Raw genomic sequence first — 15,551 nt, 5'->3', positions numbered from 1 at the left:
GGCAAATCGATTCAGGTTTTGACCAAATAGATTTTATTTATTTTTTTAGGCGAGGCCACGGCTTCGGCCTAGTTCGCGGAGCACCGGTCCTAAGGGGAAAAAAAAATTGATTTGGTCAAAATCTGAATCGATTTGCCATGGCAACTCGATTCAAATTAATTTCTTCCCCAGCCTTATATGCTGCACTGAGCTACTACGGTCATGCAACGTCTGCGGGCCCTTTCCCAGGACCGCGGCGGGTAGGATGTTTTAGGCGAGGCTGCGGCTTCGGCCTAGTCCGCGGTGCTTTCCCAGGATCATGGTGGACTAGGCCGAAGCCGTGGCCTCACCTTAAAAGACCGGTGTCCATCAGTAAAAAAAAAAACTTGACTCGAAACGTGAATCAATTTTTTTTTTTTTTTTTTTTTTTTTTGGGGGGCCAAAATCGCCCAGCTCTAGCAGCATAGCAAAAAATGGCCTGGTCATGAAGGGGGTAAAACCTTCTGGAGCTCAAGTGGTTAAGCAGTGGTGGTTAAGCCCCCCCTCATCATCCTCTGTGTAATGCCGCCCACACACATTGCTATTGTTCAAACCTAATTTTCAGTTTGCTGCTTTCATACTGGCACATGTGTCTTTTTTGTGTTTTTTTATTTATTTATTAATTTTTTTATCCGCTTTGTTTAAACGAACGCATTGCTATTGTTCAAACCTTTCAGTTTGTTTTTTATACGTGTGTGTGTGTGTGTGTGTGTGTGTGTGTGTGTGTGTTTTTTATATATATATCTATGATTTACATTGTTTTTTAAATTGAACACAATATTGTTACTCTGGTAAACAGAATTTTTATTTTGACACATGTTCGTTGTACTGCAGTATGGAAATTGTCATGCTAAAGTAGTATAGCATTGCCCCTAGGGAGCTCATGAAATGGTTTTCAGATCGAGGGGAACCCCTGAAATCGGAACATCGGTGGGAAGAATGCCCCCTTACAGTGGTGGTGAGAATTGCACCCTTCCAGACACCTAAATGCCATGTGGAAAATTAATTATTTGATCCTCTGCAGATTTTGTACATCCGGCCACTTACAAAGAAATTTAAAGGTCTATAATTATCATGGGTGTTTTAACCACTTCAATACAGGGCATTTTCACCCCCTTCCTGCCCAGGCCAATTTTTAGCTTTCATCGCTGTCACATTTTGAATGACAATTGCTCGGTCGTGCGACTTTGTGGAACTTAAGGGGTTAAATCTCTGCATTATGTAAAAAGGCTCTGACACTATATGGACAGATCCTTCCCTCCTGCACTATCTATCTTGGCAAGGCCATATAATACAGTGAGGGTAGCCGTCCTGCACATGCTCAGTTTAGTCTTTATTGCTGGAGAGAACATTTCCTGTTTCAATTGAACTGTCATCGGGTCACATGATATTGACATCACACATGTGGGCGTGTATACAGGCTGTCGTGGAAATCTCCTCCTACCTGAAACCTCGGCACTGGACAAACTGCAGTTTATCATGTGACCGTGGTAGACAGATCAGCAAAAAATGTTTATAGTGGCAATATTTGAATGTAAAAAGATGATTGATAAGCTGGGGGGGCGCAGAGGAATTTTTTCATATTCCTGGGTTTAGTGGCACTTTAATCCTATAGAAAATGTATGCAGGGAGCGTAAACTTTGAGTTGCCAAGTCACAGCCAAGAAACCTTCAGGCCTTCACGACCGAACATGTCCGCTGAAACTGGTCCGTCGGACATGTCCGACCGTGTGTAAGGCCTACCGGACAGTTTTCCGGCCTAGCGGACAGGTTTCCAGCGGACAAAAGTTTCTTAGCATGCTAAGAAACATGTCCGCTGGAAGCCTGTCCGACGGACATCTCCGATGGTTAGTACAACTCATCGGACATGTCCGCTGGCCCGAAATCCCACGCATGCGTCGAAGTGATTCGATGCATGCGTGGAAGCATTGAACTTCCTGGTTCGCGCACGTCGCCGCGTCATCGTCGCCGCCACGTCACCGCCACGTCACCGCGTATTCTGTCCGCTGGGAATTTGGTCTGATGGTGTGTACACACATCAGACCAAAAGTGTACAAGGCCTAAGGGTTTAGAGAAGATCTGTAAAGAAGAGAGGAAACCAAAATCCCTCCTGAGATGTGCAAACCTGATCACCAACTACAAGAAACGTCTGACCTCTGTGCTTCCCAACAAGGGTTTCTCCACCAACTACTAAGTCATGTTTGGCTTGGGGATCAAATACTTACCGTATTTATCAGTGTATACTGCGCACTTTTTTTCCCCTTAAAATCAGGGATCCCCGCTGTCTCCAAGCCGAGTGTACTGCGCACTCGGCCCGCAGCCGCGCGAGAGAGGCAGGAAATCCAGCTCTGCACAGCGCGCCAAATTCAAACGCACAACGGAACGCAACCCCGGGCAAGGTGCGGACGGACGCCGCGCGGGGGTCCGTCGAGTGTCAAGAGCCACCCCACCATCAGAAGTTGAGTCCCCCACTCTCCCTTATATCACAGTGCACCCCCCTTTCATAATGCTTCTGCTGGGAAGAAGCCGGATGCATTGCTTAAAAGCAGAAAGTAAGGGTCTGGAGGAGGACCAGAGGAGGGCTGGAGGTGCTAGGGCCACATGAAATGGCCTGGAGGGCCTTATTCGGCCTGCGGGCCTTGTGTTTGACACCTATGTTCTAAATTGTGTCCCTGCCCAGACAGAGGTTCTTATGATTTATTGTATGTTGAGCAGCCTGGAGGGGAAGAGGTGACACCTGCAGCTGTGTTGCCCAACCAGTATGCCAGTGTGTCACCTGCCTGGCTGTACAGCAGAACAGAGGTGTGTAAATCGCAAGCCTAGCATTTCAGAATTGCAAATGAATTGAAAGGTAAAACGGTGAACATCAGCTGTTTGCCTGGAGCTCTGCTTTAAAAGCTTAGTCCATGTATTCTGATACACCCATATTTAGGGTGTAACATGAAACATGGTGCCATTTCTCAACCCCCCTCCTCCTCTACACACACCCTTAACCACTTCAGCTCTGGAAGATTTTACTCCCTTCATGACCAGGCAAATTTTTGCTTTTTGGCACTGAGCTACTTCAACTGCAGGATCGTGCAACGCTATACCCAAATAAAATGAATATCATTTTTTTTTTCACTCAAATGGAGCTTTCTTTTGGTCATATTTGATCACCCCTGCGTTTTTTTTTTTTTTTTTTTTTTGCAATATAAATGAAAAAGGCCTAACAATTTTGAAAAATAACTTTCTGCTATAAAACTTTTCCAATAGAAAAAAAAAAAAAAATCCATAATTTTTTTGCCAAAGGGTATTTTACGTCTTTGGTTAAAAAAAAAAAAAAAAAAAAAAATCCTAAAGTGTATATTGATTGGTTTGTATAAAAGTTATAGTGTCTATAAACTGTGTGTGTGTGTGTGTGTGTGTGTGTGGATAGATAGATAGATAGGAAAAAAAATACCAAAAAGTAGCGTAATACGTTTTGGCCTAAATTTATAAAGACATTCTTTTTATTTTATTTTTTATTGGATGTGTTTTATAGCAGAAAGTTAAAAACAATATATATAAAAAAAAATGTTCATATGTTACACACACATAATGTGTGTGTGTGTATATATGTATATGTGTGTGTGTGTGTGTGTGTGTGTGTGTGTGTGTATATATATATATATATATATATATATATATATATATATATATATATATATATATAAATTGTGTGTGTGTGTATATATGTATGTGTATATATATATATATATATATATATATATATATATATATATATATATATAATGATAAAATATTTTTTTTTTGTTTCTAGCGCAAAGAATAAAAAACGGTCAGAGATGATCAAATTCTACCAAAAGAAAGCTCTGTTTTGTGGGGGGGAAAATAGACATACATTTTATTTGCGTTCAGCGTCGCAGGACCATGCAATTGCGGTTAAAGTAACGCAGTAACTGGAATTTAATCTGGACTAAATAAAATGGACTTTAGACGGTACAAGTAAATATGGTAGAGGCTCTACCATATTTACTTGTACCGTCTAACGTCCATTTAATTTAGTCCAGATTAAATGCCAGTTACTGCGTTACTTTAACCGCAATTGCATGGTCCTGCGACGATGACCTATTTAAAGTAACGCAGTGCCTTATTGCATATAATGGCCTGGTCATGAAGGGAGGTAAATCTTCCAGAGGTCAAGTGGTTCTTTTTTTCTTCTAGCCCCAAAATGCTAGGTCCTTGCCTCTGTATGGACCTGGGGATAGGAGAAGAGTCTGCAGGATTGTTGTAGTACTCTGCAGACCTGAATGCATACAATTAATAAATGTACCATTTTTTTTTTTTTTTTTTTTTTCCGATGTAAGTGCGTTTTTTTGTTTTTTTCAAACGATGGACTATGGCTTTTTTCTGCATACTCTCCAGTTGGTCATCTATGGGCGCACACAGCGCACTAAGCCATGTGCTAGTTTAAAAAAACAAGTAACCGCCTCTGTTCACGTTATAAGGAGCAGTTTTTAAATGTCAGTATTTCATATAAATTCCATTCATTTGTAAATGGAGACGACTCCTTTTGACTTTCAGCTATGCTCAGCTTTACGCAGGATCCGGTTTTAGATTTTTGGATAACTTTTAATGGCTTCCACAGAAAAATGAATCATCTACTATTTGTGTCAGCGATGCTGAGAAAGTTGAGAAATGTTGCCTAAAGCTATAATGGAAAAGCGTAATCACCTGCTTCCCAGTTGTTCCAGGGGTGGGAGTGGGATGGTTGTAAAACACTGGGATTGCAGGATGCTTCATCTCAGGAATCCTATTTAACCATTTTGCTGCCCTGGCCTCCTTGTTCATCATCTCGGTATCTGTTTTTCAAATGCACATTAAAGTGGAAATGCGCTTTATTGCCACACACCAAAAACGATATTTGGTTCATTTTAACCACTTCGCCTTCCTTTATGACCAGACCATGTTTTTGTGATACAGCACTGCATAACATTAACTGACAATTGCACAATCGTGCAACCTTGTACGCAAATAGGGCTTTCTTTTGATGGTGTTTGAATCACCACTGCATTTTTAATTTTTGGCGATTTATAAACGGTATATATATATATATATATATATATATATATGTGTGTATGTATGTGTGTGTGTGTGTGTGTGTGTGTGTGTGTGTGTGTGTGTGTGTGTGTGTGTGTGTGTATATATATGTGTATATATATTTTTTGGGGATATATATATATATATATATATATATATATATATATATATATATATATATATATATATATATATATATATATATATATATATATATATATATATATATATATATATATATAAATAATAAATAAATACAATTTTTATATATATTATATAATTTATATTTATTTTTTTGGGCGATTTTTATATATATATATATATATATATATATATATATATATAATAAATAAATACAATTTTTATATATATTATATAATTTATATTTATTTTTTTGGGCGATTTTTATATATATATATATATATATATATATATAATAAATAAATACAATTTTTATATATATTATATAATTTATATTTATTTTTTTGGGCGATTTTTATATATATATATATATATATATATATATATAATAAATAAATACAATTTTTATATATATTATATAATTTATATTTATTTTTTTGGGCGATTTTTATATATATATATATATATATATATATATATATATATATATATATATCAGGGCTCGACAAATCCCGGGCGCCAGGTCGCCATGGCGACTAGAAATAGGGTCCTGGCGACTTGAATTGGAAGGGGGGCAAAAAAAAAAGAAAATTTTTTTTTTTTTGTGAGCTGGGGCCACCTGGTGGTGAGCCGTTGGTATTACAAGGTATTACCACCAGATGTGATCTGGCGCCATCTGGTGGTGGCCGTTGGTATTACAAGCTAAGCATTACAAGTTAAACAGCAATTCTAATGTCATTTTTCACTATTTTCACTGCCATCTTCTTCCCTCTAATTAGAACCCCCAAACATTATATATATTTTTTATCCTAACACCCTAGAGAATAAAATGGTGATCGTTGCAATACTTTCTGTCACGCCGTATTTGCGCAGCGGTCTTACAAGCGCACTTTTTTTGTGAAAAAATGACACTTTTTTTAATTAAAAAATAAAACAGTAAAGTTATCCCCATTTTTTTTTTTTATATTATGAAAGATAATGTTACACCGAGTAAATTCATACCCAACATGTCACGCTTCAAAATTGCGTCCGCTCGTGGAATGCCGACAAACTTTTACCCTTTAAAATCTTCATAGGCGACGTTTAAAAAAAATCTACAGGTTGCATGTTTTGAGTTACAGAGGAAGTCTATGGCTAGAATTATTGCTCGCGCTCTACCAATCGCGGCGATACCTCACGTGTGGTTTGAACACCGTTTACATATGCGGGCGCTGCTCACGTATGTGTTCGCTTCTGCGCGCAAGCTCGTCGGGACGGGGCGCGTTTTCTGGCTCCTAACTTTTTTACCTGGCTCCTAGATTCCAAGCAAATTTGTCAACCCCTGATATATATATATATATATATATATATATATATATATATATATATATATATATATTTTTTCCTATTTATTGAGAGAGAGTAAAGTTCTGCTTTAACCACCTGCCGACCGCTCACAGGCACAATCGCATGCCTGTACGTTGGCTTCTTTCTTCATCGTTCGACGGCATGCGAGCGCAAAGTCTTTCTGCTGCTTCATCTCGCTGGTATCATTAGTCACATCTAACACCTTTTTCCAGACACCAAGAGAAAAAAGGTGACAAGGGAGGAGGCGTTGGATCCTGCTGCTGTCAATTAAATTCTTTGAGGATGAAGTGAAGGGGGGGGGGGCCCCCCAAGTGTGGCTCCATAAACGCACAACTCAGGAGCAAGCACATACGTGTGTCCCTATTGCAAGTGGCTTGCTATAGGAGGAGCCAAGATCGCTGCCAGAGGACACCAAAAGAGGAGGTTCGGGGCTGCTCTGCAATATTTTTTTTTTTTTTTTTTTAATTGTCTTTTAGTAACTGAAAAAAAAAGCTAAAAGGGCAACATATTTTTTATTTTTTTTAACATACTTGCATACCGTAAATACAGTGGATTCAATTGTGCTTGGAGTGTCCTTCGCCATGTTTTAGTCCTTGAAGGGGAAAAAATTGCGCCGAGTAACATTCACATTCCACGAAGTAGAAATGGCCAAATCTGTATCACAGGAATTTTCCCCCGGCGATTTCTGATAGCGAAGGGTAAAGGACAATGTGAAGCGTCCGCAGGCATTAATGCTGCAGAAAACTTGGCTGGGAGGTGAAATAAACCGTATCCGTGAGCCCCTGTCAAAGCCGATTATGAAAGGAATAATAATGTGTATAAAAAAGACCAATAGCCATTCCCCTTGGATTGAACATCTCTAATGCTGCGTTCGTGTTCCTAAGATTCCAGGAAAAGGGAGCGCGGAAGAGATTATATGTTCAATTTGACATTTCTCATAGAAATTAAACAATGGCTTTCAGGGCTCAAGGGCGACACACAGCAGTGTTTTTAATTTGAAGCATCCAGGTAAGATCTAAAGCTGCAGAACACAGTGAAGGTCCATCTCGTTTTTTTTTTGTATCTTCTTACAGCTTTGTTTAGCGCTTTTTTTTTTTTTTTTCCTTTTGCATGATGCCAAACTCTAAGGTAATATTCCCATAAGGTTAAAGTAAAGCCTGCTTATGGAAACCAATAGGGGGGGGGGGGGTGGCAGGCCATCCAGGTAGTGTGATCTGCCCGGTCTGCTGACTCACAATTCTTCTGCGCTAATCCTGCACTGCAGATAGCATTGAGCTGCCTGATAGCGGTGGTCTGCCTTTCTTCTGCCACAAGGCTTCCCCCCCCCCCCCCTACATGGCATGTAAACAGTGACAGTCGGTATCAACATCTCTGTATTCTTGTGGTTTTCCCACAGACCACTCCTTGTCCTTATTCGCAGCCCGGAGTTATCTGGCAATGACCCCCGCGCTTGTAACTAGACACACCGCCTCCCGGAGAACCTAATACTTTATAGCTTTTATGAGGTTGCGTAAAACCCGTATCCATATTGATTACTTGGGCAGGGTTCCTGTAGTGGCTGCCATTTTTTTTTAACCTCAGGAATTGAATTTTCCTTTTACTCTCCCTGCTTTTGCTGTCCAGTGCAGTATTGGCTGATCAGCAAAACTGGAATGTAAAGTGATTTTTTTTTTTTTTTTTTTTTATATGTAAAAGATGAATACAGGACATAAAATTGAGCTTTAGTTTCCACCTTAATTTCAGTCTGATCTAGAGATTCAGATTCAGATGAATAATATAGAAGGTTCAGTATTTTAGGAGGAAGGGGTGATAGTCATGTTGTTTTTCAAATAAAATACTTGGAGGAAGTAAACCCTATTAACCACTTAAGACCCGGACCAAAATGCAGGTAAAAGACCAGGCCCCTTTTTGCGATTCGGCATTGCGTCGCTTTAACTGACAATTGCGCGGTCGTGCGACGTGGCTCCCAAACAAAATTGGCGTCCTTTTTTTCCCATAAATAGAGCTTTCTTTTGGTAGTATTTGATCACCTCTGCGTTTTTTTATTTTTTGCGCTATAAACAAAAATAGAGCGACAATTTTGAAAAAAATTCAATTTTTTTTACTTTTTGCTATAATAAATATCCCCCAAAAATTTACAAAAAATATATATTTTTCCTCAGTTTAGGCCGATACGTATTCTTCTTCTACCTATTTTTAGTTAAAAAATCGCAATAAGCGTTTATCGGTTGGTTTGCGCAAAATTTATAGCGTTTACAAAATAGGGGATAGTTTTATTGCATTTTTATCAAAAAAATTTTTTTTTACTACTAATGGCGGCGATCAGCGATTATTTTTTTTTTTTTTTCGTGACTGCGACATTATGGCGGACACTTCGGACAATTTTGACACATTTTTGGGACCATTGTCATTTTCTCAGCAAAAAATGCATTTAAAATGCATTGTTTATTGTGAAAATGACAGTTGCAGTTTGTGAGTTAACCACAGGGGGCGCTGTTGGGGTTATGTGTTCCCTGAAGTGTGTTTACAACTGTAGGGGGGTGTGGCTGTAGGTGTGACATCATCGATTGTGTCCCTTTATAAAAGGGAACACACAATCGATGCTGCTGCCACAGTGAAGAACGGAGAAGCCGTGTTTACACACGGCTCTCCCAGTTCTTCAGCTCTGGGGACCGATCGCGGGACTCCAGCGGCGATCGGGTCCGCGAGTCTCGCGGTCCCGGAGCTTCGGACCGTGTCGCGGGAGCGCGCCGCGACCCACGGCTGGGTACTAGTACAGGACGTACCTGTACGTGGATGTGCCCAGCCGTGCCATTCTGCCGACGTATATGTGCAGGAGGCGGTCCTTAAGTGGTTAAAATATCACCCCCACCCCCAAAAAAAAACTGCAAGGCAAAGGCGTAATGAGCTAGTTTGACTAGCATACTAGCTCATTATGAATTACTTGCCTTACGTCCGGGTATCGTGGCTCCGACGCGATGACGTCACTCCGCACATGCACACCTTAATGGCACACGCTAGGAAAGAAACGTCACAGAGTCCCGTTTCTTCTCAGTGTATGCGCCATTTGCTTTACCGGCGGAAATATCTTCTAAACGCTGCACACTTAGGAGATATTTTCACTACCTATAGGTAAACCTTATTCTAGGCTTAGCTATAGGTAGAAGTAAAAAAGGAGTGGTTGTAAACCTCAGACCGGAAATATGAACAAAGAAAATCCCTCTATTGTGTGTGCTTGTTTCAATTAGGAGAACTAATTGTCATTTCTGTCTGCTGCCCCCTTCCCTCTATCGGCATAAATCACTTCTGACAAGTTTTCCTGACACCAAGAGAAAAATGGTGACAGGAGGTGCTGTGTGGAGGGGGTGTCCCTTCTCTCCAATTGGCTTTCAGAGCTCTCTTCACTGGGCTGTGCCAACTTCAGCTCCTCGCCCTTCATTTTCTAAAAGCTCAGACAAGCTGTTTAAAGTGGTCCTAAAACAGGGCTCGACAAACTCCGGGCGCCGGGTCGCCTTTGCAACTAAAATTGGCCCCCTTAGGCGGCACAGCCGGGGGTGGGGCTGAACTCTGTCTTATTGACACAGAGCAGCGGCTCAGGAGTGAGCACAAACAAGTGTCTCATAGCCAAGTGGCTTGCTTTATTTCTTTTACATTAAAGTTTAACAGTTTGTGTATATTTGTTATTTTAAAAAAAAAAAATGTTCTACTTTTCTGCTCTACGTAATGGTTTTGCACAAAGCAGCCACAAAACCTTCTCTTCTCAGGTCCCCCACGGGTGCTCTGGACCCAGTGCCCGGCAAGGGGGAGGGGCTCAGAGCACCAGTGGGGGACCTAAGAAGAGAAGGATCGGGGCTGCTCTGTGCAAAACCATTACATAAAGCAGATAAATATAACATGTTTGTTATTAAAAAAAAAAAAAAAAAAAAAATCCTTTACAAATGCTTTAACTTTAATGCCAATTGTGAACTCTCAATGCACCTGCAGTATCCCTATTGCAATCTATGTGTGTTATATATACTAACCTTCTAACGTCTTTCGTTCTGCAGGTCGCTCATTCTGTGGCAAAACTCATCCTAGTTCATTTTCATTGGCAAGTCTCAGAAATTCTAGAACGGTAAGTGTCTCTCCTTCCTCTAAAGTTACATTGCATAAGAATCACTGTGCCCCTATCCATTACAATTCATGTACACGATGACCCAGCAGACTCGCTCCATCTGAAATGTAATAATGGCTTTCACCAGGTGCAGTTATATATTGATTTTCATGTATCCTATTACTTTTTTTTTAAAGTAGATTAAGGGAGAAGCTTCTTTCTGATGTCGGCACTCAATGATACATTGATAAGCTTCTGTAATATCATAATACCTTCAAAATACATTGGCTGCCATACCACAAAAGGCACAGTATTGCAATGCAGCACTACAGTGTAAATGGCCTTAAATAATATGGGTGTTTATCCTGTTCTAACATCTTCCTTAGCACTTTGCCTACTGTCACTAGGTTAGTTCTTGCAAGCTGAGGCAAGAAGAGGTGTTCTATAGTAGGGATCGACCGATTATCAGTGTGGCCGATATTCACTTTTTATTTTTTAAGTATTGGTCACAAACGTACCCAATGTTACCCATATTGCTTCAAGGGGTTTTACCTTGGTGATGCATGCAGCTGCGGTACCCTTGGTTAGAGCGGATGGTCAGCTTTATTGTAATGATAACCGATGCGGCTCAGCAACCATTTAGCTGTTATTACAAGCATCTGGGTAAAAAACATGCATCCCGACCTCCTCGTCGTCGTCCTCGTCGTCGTCCTCCTCGTCCTTCTCCTCGTCGTCGTCGTTGTCCTTGTCCTTGTCCTTCTCCTCGTCCTTCTCGTCCTCCTCCTCGTCCTTCTCCTCGTCCTTCTCCTTCTCCTCGTCCTTCTCCTCGTCCGTCCGTCCTCGTCGTCCTCGTCGTCGTCCTCGTCCTTGTCCTTGTCCTTCTCCTCGTCCTTGTCCTTCTCCTCGTCCTTGTCCTTCTCCTCGTCCTTGTCCTTCTCCTCGTCCTTGTCCTTCTCCTCGTCCTTGTCCTTCTCCTCGTCCTTGTCCTTCTCCTCGTCCTTGTCCTTCTCCTCGTCCTTGTCCTTCTCCTCGTCCTTGTCCTTCTCCTCGTCCTTGTCCTTCTCCTCGTCCTTGTCCTTCTCCTCGTCCTTGTCCTTCTCCTCGTCCTTGTCCTTCTCCTCGTCCTCGTCCTTCTCCTCGTCCTTCTCCTTCTCCTCCTCCTCGTCCTTCTCCTTCTCCTCGTCCTTCTCCTTCTCCTCGTCCTTCTCCTTCTCCTCGTCCTTTTTCTTTTTCTTTTTCTTTTTCTTTTTCTTCCAGAGCCCGATTGTCCCAGCGCCGATAACGTGTTGGCTGGTTGCTCGGGCCTCCCGGTGAGCAACCAGCTGAAACGTCCGCTGGCTGGCCGAAGACCCAAGCAAAGCCAATGGCTTTGTTCGGGTCTCGGATTTTGTAACCCAGAAGCGACGTCATGACATTACTTCCGCATTACTGGCATCCTAAAGGCTCCAGTTTTCAAATATAGAAAGTATTCAAAAACGCTAATCTTGACGTTTTGAATACTTTCAAGTGAAGAGGGGTTTGGGGTCTTATACCCCCCCGATCCCTCCATAGAGTACCTGTCGCTGCCTATAGGGATATTTACATTCCTTGTTACCGCAATAACGGTGATAAAAAATAATTTAAAAGGACAGTGTAAAAAAAAATTTTTTAAACGTACACAATATTGGCACATAATATCGGCCTGAGAGGTGGCCGAAATATTGGCATCGGCACCAAAATAACGATATTGGTCAATCCCTACTCTGTAGTCCAGGCAGGGATGAAAACGCTGCTTGGGATTTAAGTGCTGTAGGTGCGTGGTGTTGTGAGCTCCAAAACATTTTCTTTACTCAGTGTTTTAAGTTGTGTAAGTGTGAAAAAGAGATGTACCGTATATACTCGAGTATAAGCCGACCCGAATAAAAGCCGAGGCACCTTATTTTACCACAAAAAACTGGGGAAATGTATTGACTCGAGTATAAGCCTAGGGTGTCCATATGCATCCCTCACTGTGCCCATCCCTCACTGTGCCCATCCCTCACTGTGCCCATGCCTCACTGTGCTCATGCCTAGACTGACGTTTAACATGGGAGTCTATCGAAGGGGTGCCCAGCTTTGAATAATTGGTGCTCCCCAGCTGTAGGTCCCCCAAACTTTGCACACGTGTAGAGGAGAAATGGGGCTACATCTGTGCCAAGTTCCAGGTCCAGTGGACCTAAAACAGGCCGGGTCCCCAAAGTCACCGGAGAAATGACCGTTTAACATGGGAGTCTATGGAAGGGGTGCTCAGCTTTGAAAAATTGGTGCTCCCCGGCCGTAGGTCCCCCGGACAACAAACTTTGCACACTTGTAGAGGAGGAGTGGGGCTACATGTGTGCCAAGGTTGGGGTCCAGGAGACCTACGGCCGGCCTGTACCGGGTCCCCAAAGTGGCACAAAAAGGTGACTCAAGTATAAGCCGAGGGGGGCATTTTCAGCACAAAAATATGTGCTGAAAAACTCAAGTTATACTCGAGTATATACTGTACATTTTGTGTGGGGTTTTTTTTTTTTTTAAATAAAACCTCTTCAGTGTTGTGTGCTTGCTAGTGACTTCATTGTTTTTCTTCATTCTAGGCATAAAACGGATTATGCACAGTTGTTGGTTGATGCCAGGGTTCAGCCATCATCGTCTAAACATGTGAGTACTCTGCTTTGGTGTCTCTCTTGTTTTCTGGAGCGAGCCCGGCTGTTGTTTCAGCTGCAGGTTCACCACGGGTGGCCTTTTGCTTTTATTGTATATTCATTCTCTTTATGGAATCTAGGGAGTGTTTCACAGCTGGCTGTTAAGCAGACACATTTCAGAATTATACCAAGTAATTAAAGTGTAAGTTCATCTTTTCAGAAAAAATGAAAAGTTCACTAGCGCCCTACACCATCCCTCTGTACCCCCTTACCAAACCTACCACCCCCGGTCCCCGATGTTGTTGTTCTGTGGGTGATGAGCTGTCGGTGCAGCCAGTGTAGCGGACCAGGGATATTAAATTCCCTACTCTTCATCCTCTTCTTTCTGAGGGGCTTCCGGGACGAATTGGAGAGATTCCGATTGGTTAAAGTGGTAGTAAACCGCAGCTGATTTAAAGAAAAAAACACCTGTAAGGCAATTGCATAATGTGCTAGTATGCATCGCATACTAGCCTATTGTTAGGGTTGTCCCTATACTGATACTAGTACCGATAACGAGCATATGCCCGAGTACTTGTACTCGGGCAAATGCTCCGATGCTTCACCTGATACCTGGACAGTCAGGGTGATCATTGCAGAGGGAGAGTTACAAGCACTGATCACCCTGTATAGATTTAAAAGTCTGACAGCCGGACCCCCCCCCCCCCCGCGGCTTTCAGCAGTAAATGGTGCTTCTCTCCCACATACGGTCACCGCTGACTGTCCCCTATCCTCCTCCAGTCCCCCTCTGTTCTGTGTCCTTCTCCATGCTGCTGTCCCCCTCTCTTCTCCATCTCCCTCTCTTCTCCCCCTCTGTGCATCTGTCCCTCTCTTCTCCCCCTCTGTGCATCTGTCCCCCTCTCTTCTCCCCCTCCTTGCTGCCATCCCCCTTGATCGGTCAGGATGGAGAGCGGAGGTAGGAGCCGGTAAACCCGGCTCCTTAATTTTCTGATTGAAAACTGACTCTGTCCATTCACATAACTGAAACATTGTAACCTCCTGTGATTACAATGTCTCAGTTAATGAATGAAGAGGAGCCGCTGTCTTCTCTCCATTCATTTTCAGGCTCCCGAGAAAGGGACTGGGAAATGTGTCCCTAGTCCCTTTCCCTGACTCAAAGGGGAGATGTCAGGGGTCCCCCGATATCTCACCATAGCCAGCCAACAAGGATGATAAAAAAATAAAATAAATAATTGCAATAAATAATAGAGAAAAAAAAATAATAAAAACACTGACGCTGTCCACCCCCCCCCCCCCCCTTAAAAAAAAGAAAAGAAAGAAAGCATTGTAAAAAGAAAATTGAAAATAATGAAACGACAAATTGTAAAAAAAAAAAAATACTGACACACGTGCCACTGTCACATGAGATTAAATAAAAGTATCAGTAATCGGTATCGGCGAGTACTTGGGGGTGGGGGGGGAAATTATCAGTACTTGTACTCTGTCTTAGAAAAGTGGTATCGGGACAACCCTATAGCCTATAATGAAATGTTTACCTTGGAACTAAGCTCTCCAGTGGCACACTGTCTCCGCTGAGAGGGCTGAAATGTTCCCCCGGTCTTTCTTCCAGGTTCGCGCGCTTCGGCTGTGTGATTGCCGAGAGCCGCAACATCACTCCTGCACATGGGCGCGGGAAGATAATATTTAGTTAAGACAAATAAAAAGGGTTTAAAAACATATTAAGGTACGAGTATTATCTTCAGATGTGTCTGTGCTTTATATATGGAAAGTCATTATTTTTTTTTCTTTGTGCTTCCAGGTAATGGCACATTCCTCCCATCACTGCGCGGTTTGCATGCAGTTTGTTCGGAAAGAGAACCTGCTGTCCCTGCCCTGTCAGCATGCGTTCTGCCGCAGCTGTTGGGAGCAGCACTGCATAGTTCTGGTGAAAGACGGGGTCGGTGTGGGTAAGTTTGCCAATTCTTAAAGAAGAGCTCCCTGCCCCCCCCCCCCCAAAAAAAAAGTTAAGGTCAGCAGCTACAAATATTGTATGTGCTGACTTTTAATATAAGGACACTTGCCTGTCCAGGGATCCAGCGATCTCCTCACCGGAGCCAATTATTCAATCGGCTTCGGATGCAGGCACGGCATCTAAAGTAAGGGAAACGGGAAGTGAAGCCTTGCAGCTTTACAGCCGGTTTTCTATTGCGCATGCGTGAGTTGCGCTGCACCTTGTGAATGGTCCCGTAG

At 42.3% G+C, this 15,551-nt stretch overlaps 1 protein-coding gene across 1 annotated transcript in view; it reads left to right on the top strand.

The window, feature by feature from the left end:
* The window catches only part of ARIH2 (ariadne RBR E3 ubiquitin protein ligase 2), a 52,915-nt gene that overhangs the window by 15,646 nt on the left and 21,718 nt on the right, over positions 1-15,551 (top strand). The window contains exons 3-5 of the mRNA XM_040358933.1: positions 10,634-10,701; positions 13,275-13,338; positions 15,121-15,268. Coding sequence (XP_040214867.1) covers positions 10,634-10,701; positions 13,275-13,338; positions 15,121-15,268 — 280 coding nt within the window. The remainder of the gene's footprint in view (positions 1-10,633; positions 10,702-13,274; positions 13,339-15,120; positions 15,269-15,551) is intronic.

This window comes from Rana temporaria, chromosome 7 (genome assembly GCF_905171775.1).
Source record: "Rana temporaria chromosome 7, aRanTem1.1, whole genome shotgun sequence".
Taxonomy (NCBI): Eukaryota; Metazoa; Chordata; class Amphibia; order Anura; family Ranidae; genus Rana; species Rana temporaria.
This window is presented reverse-complemented; position numbering and strand designations above follow the sequence as displayed.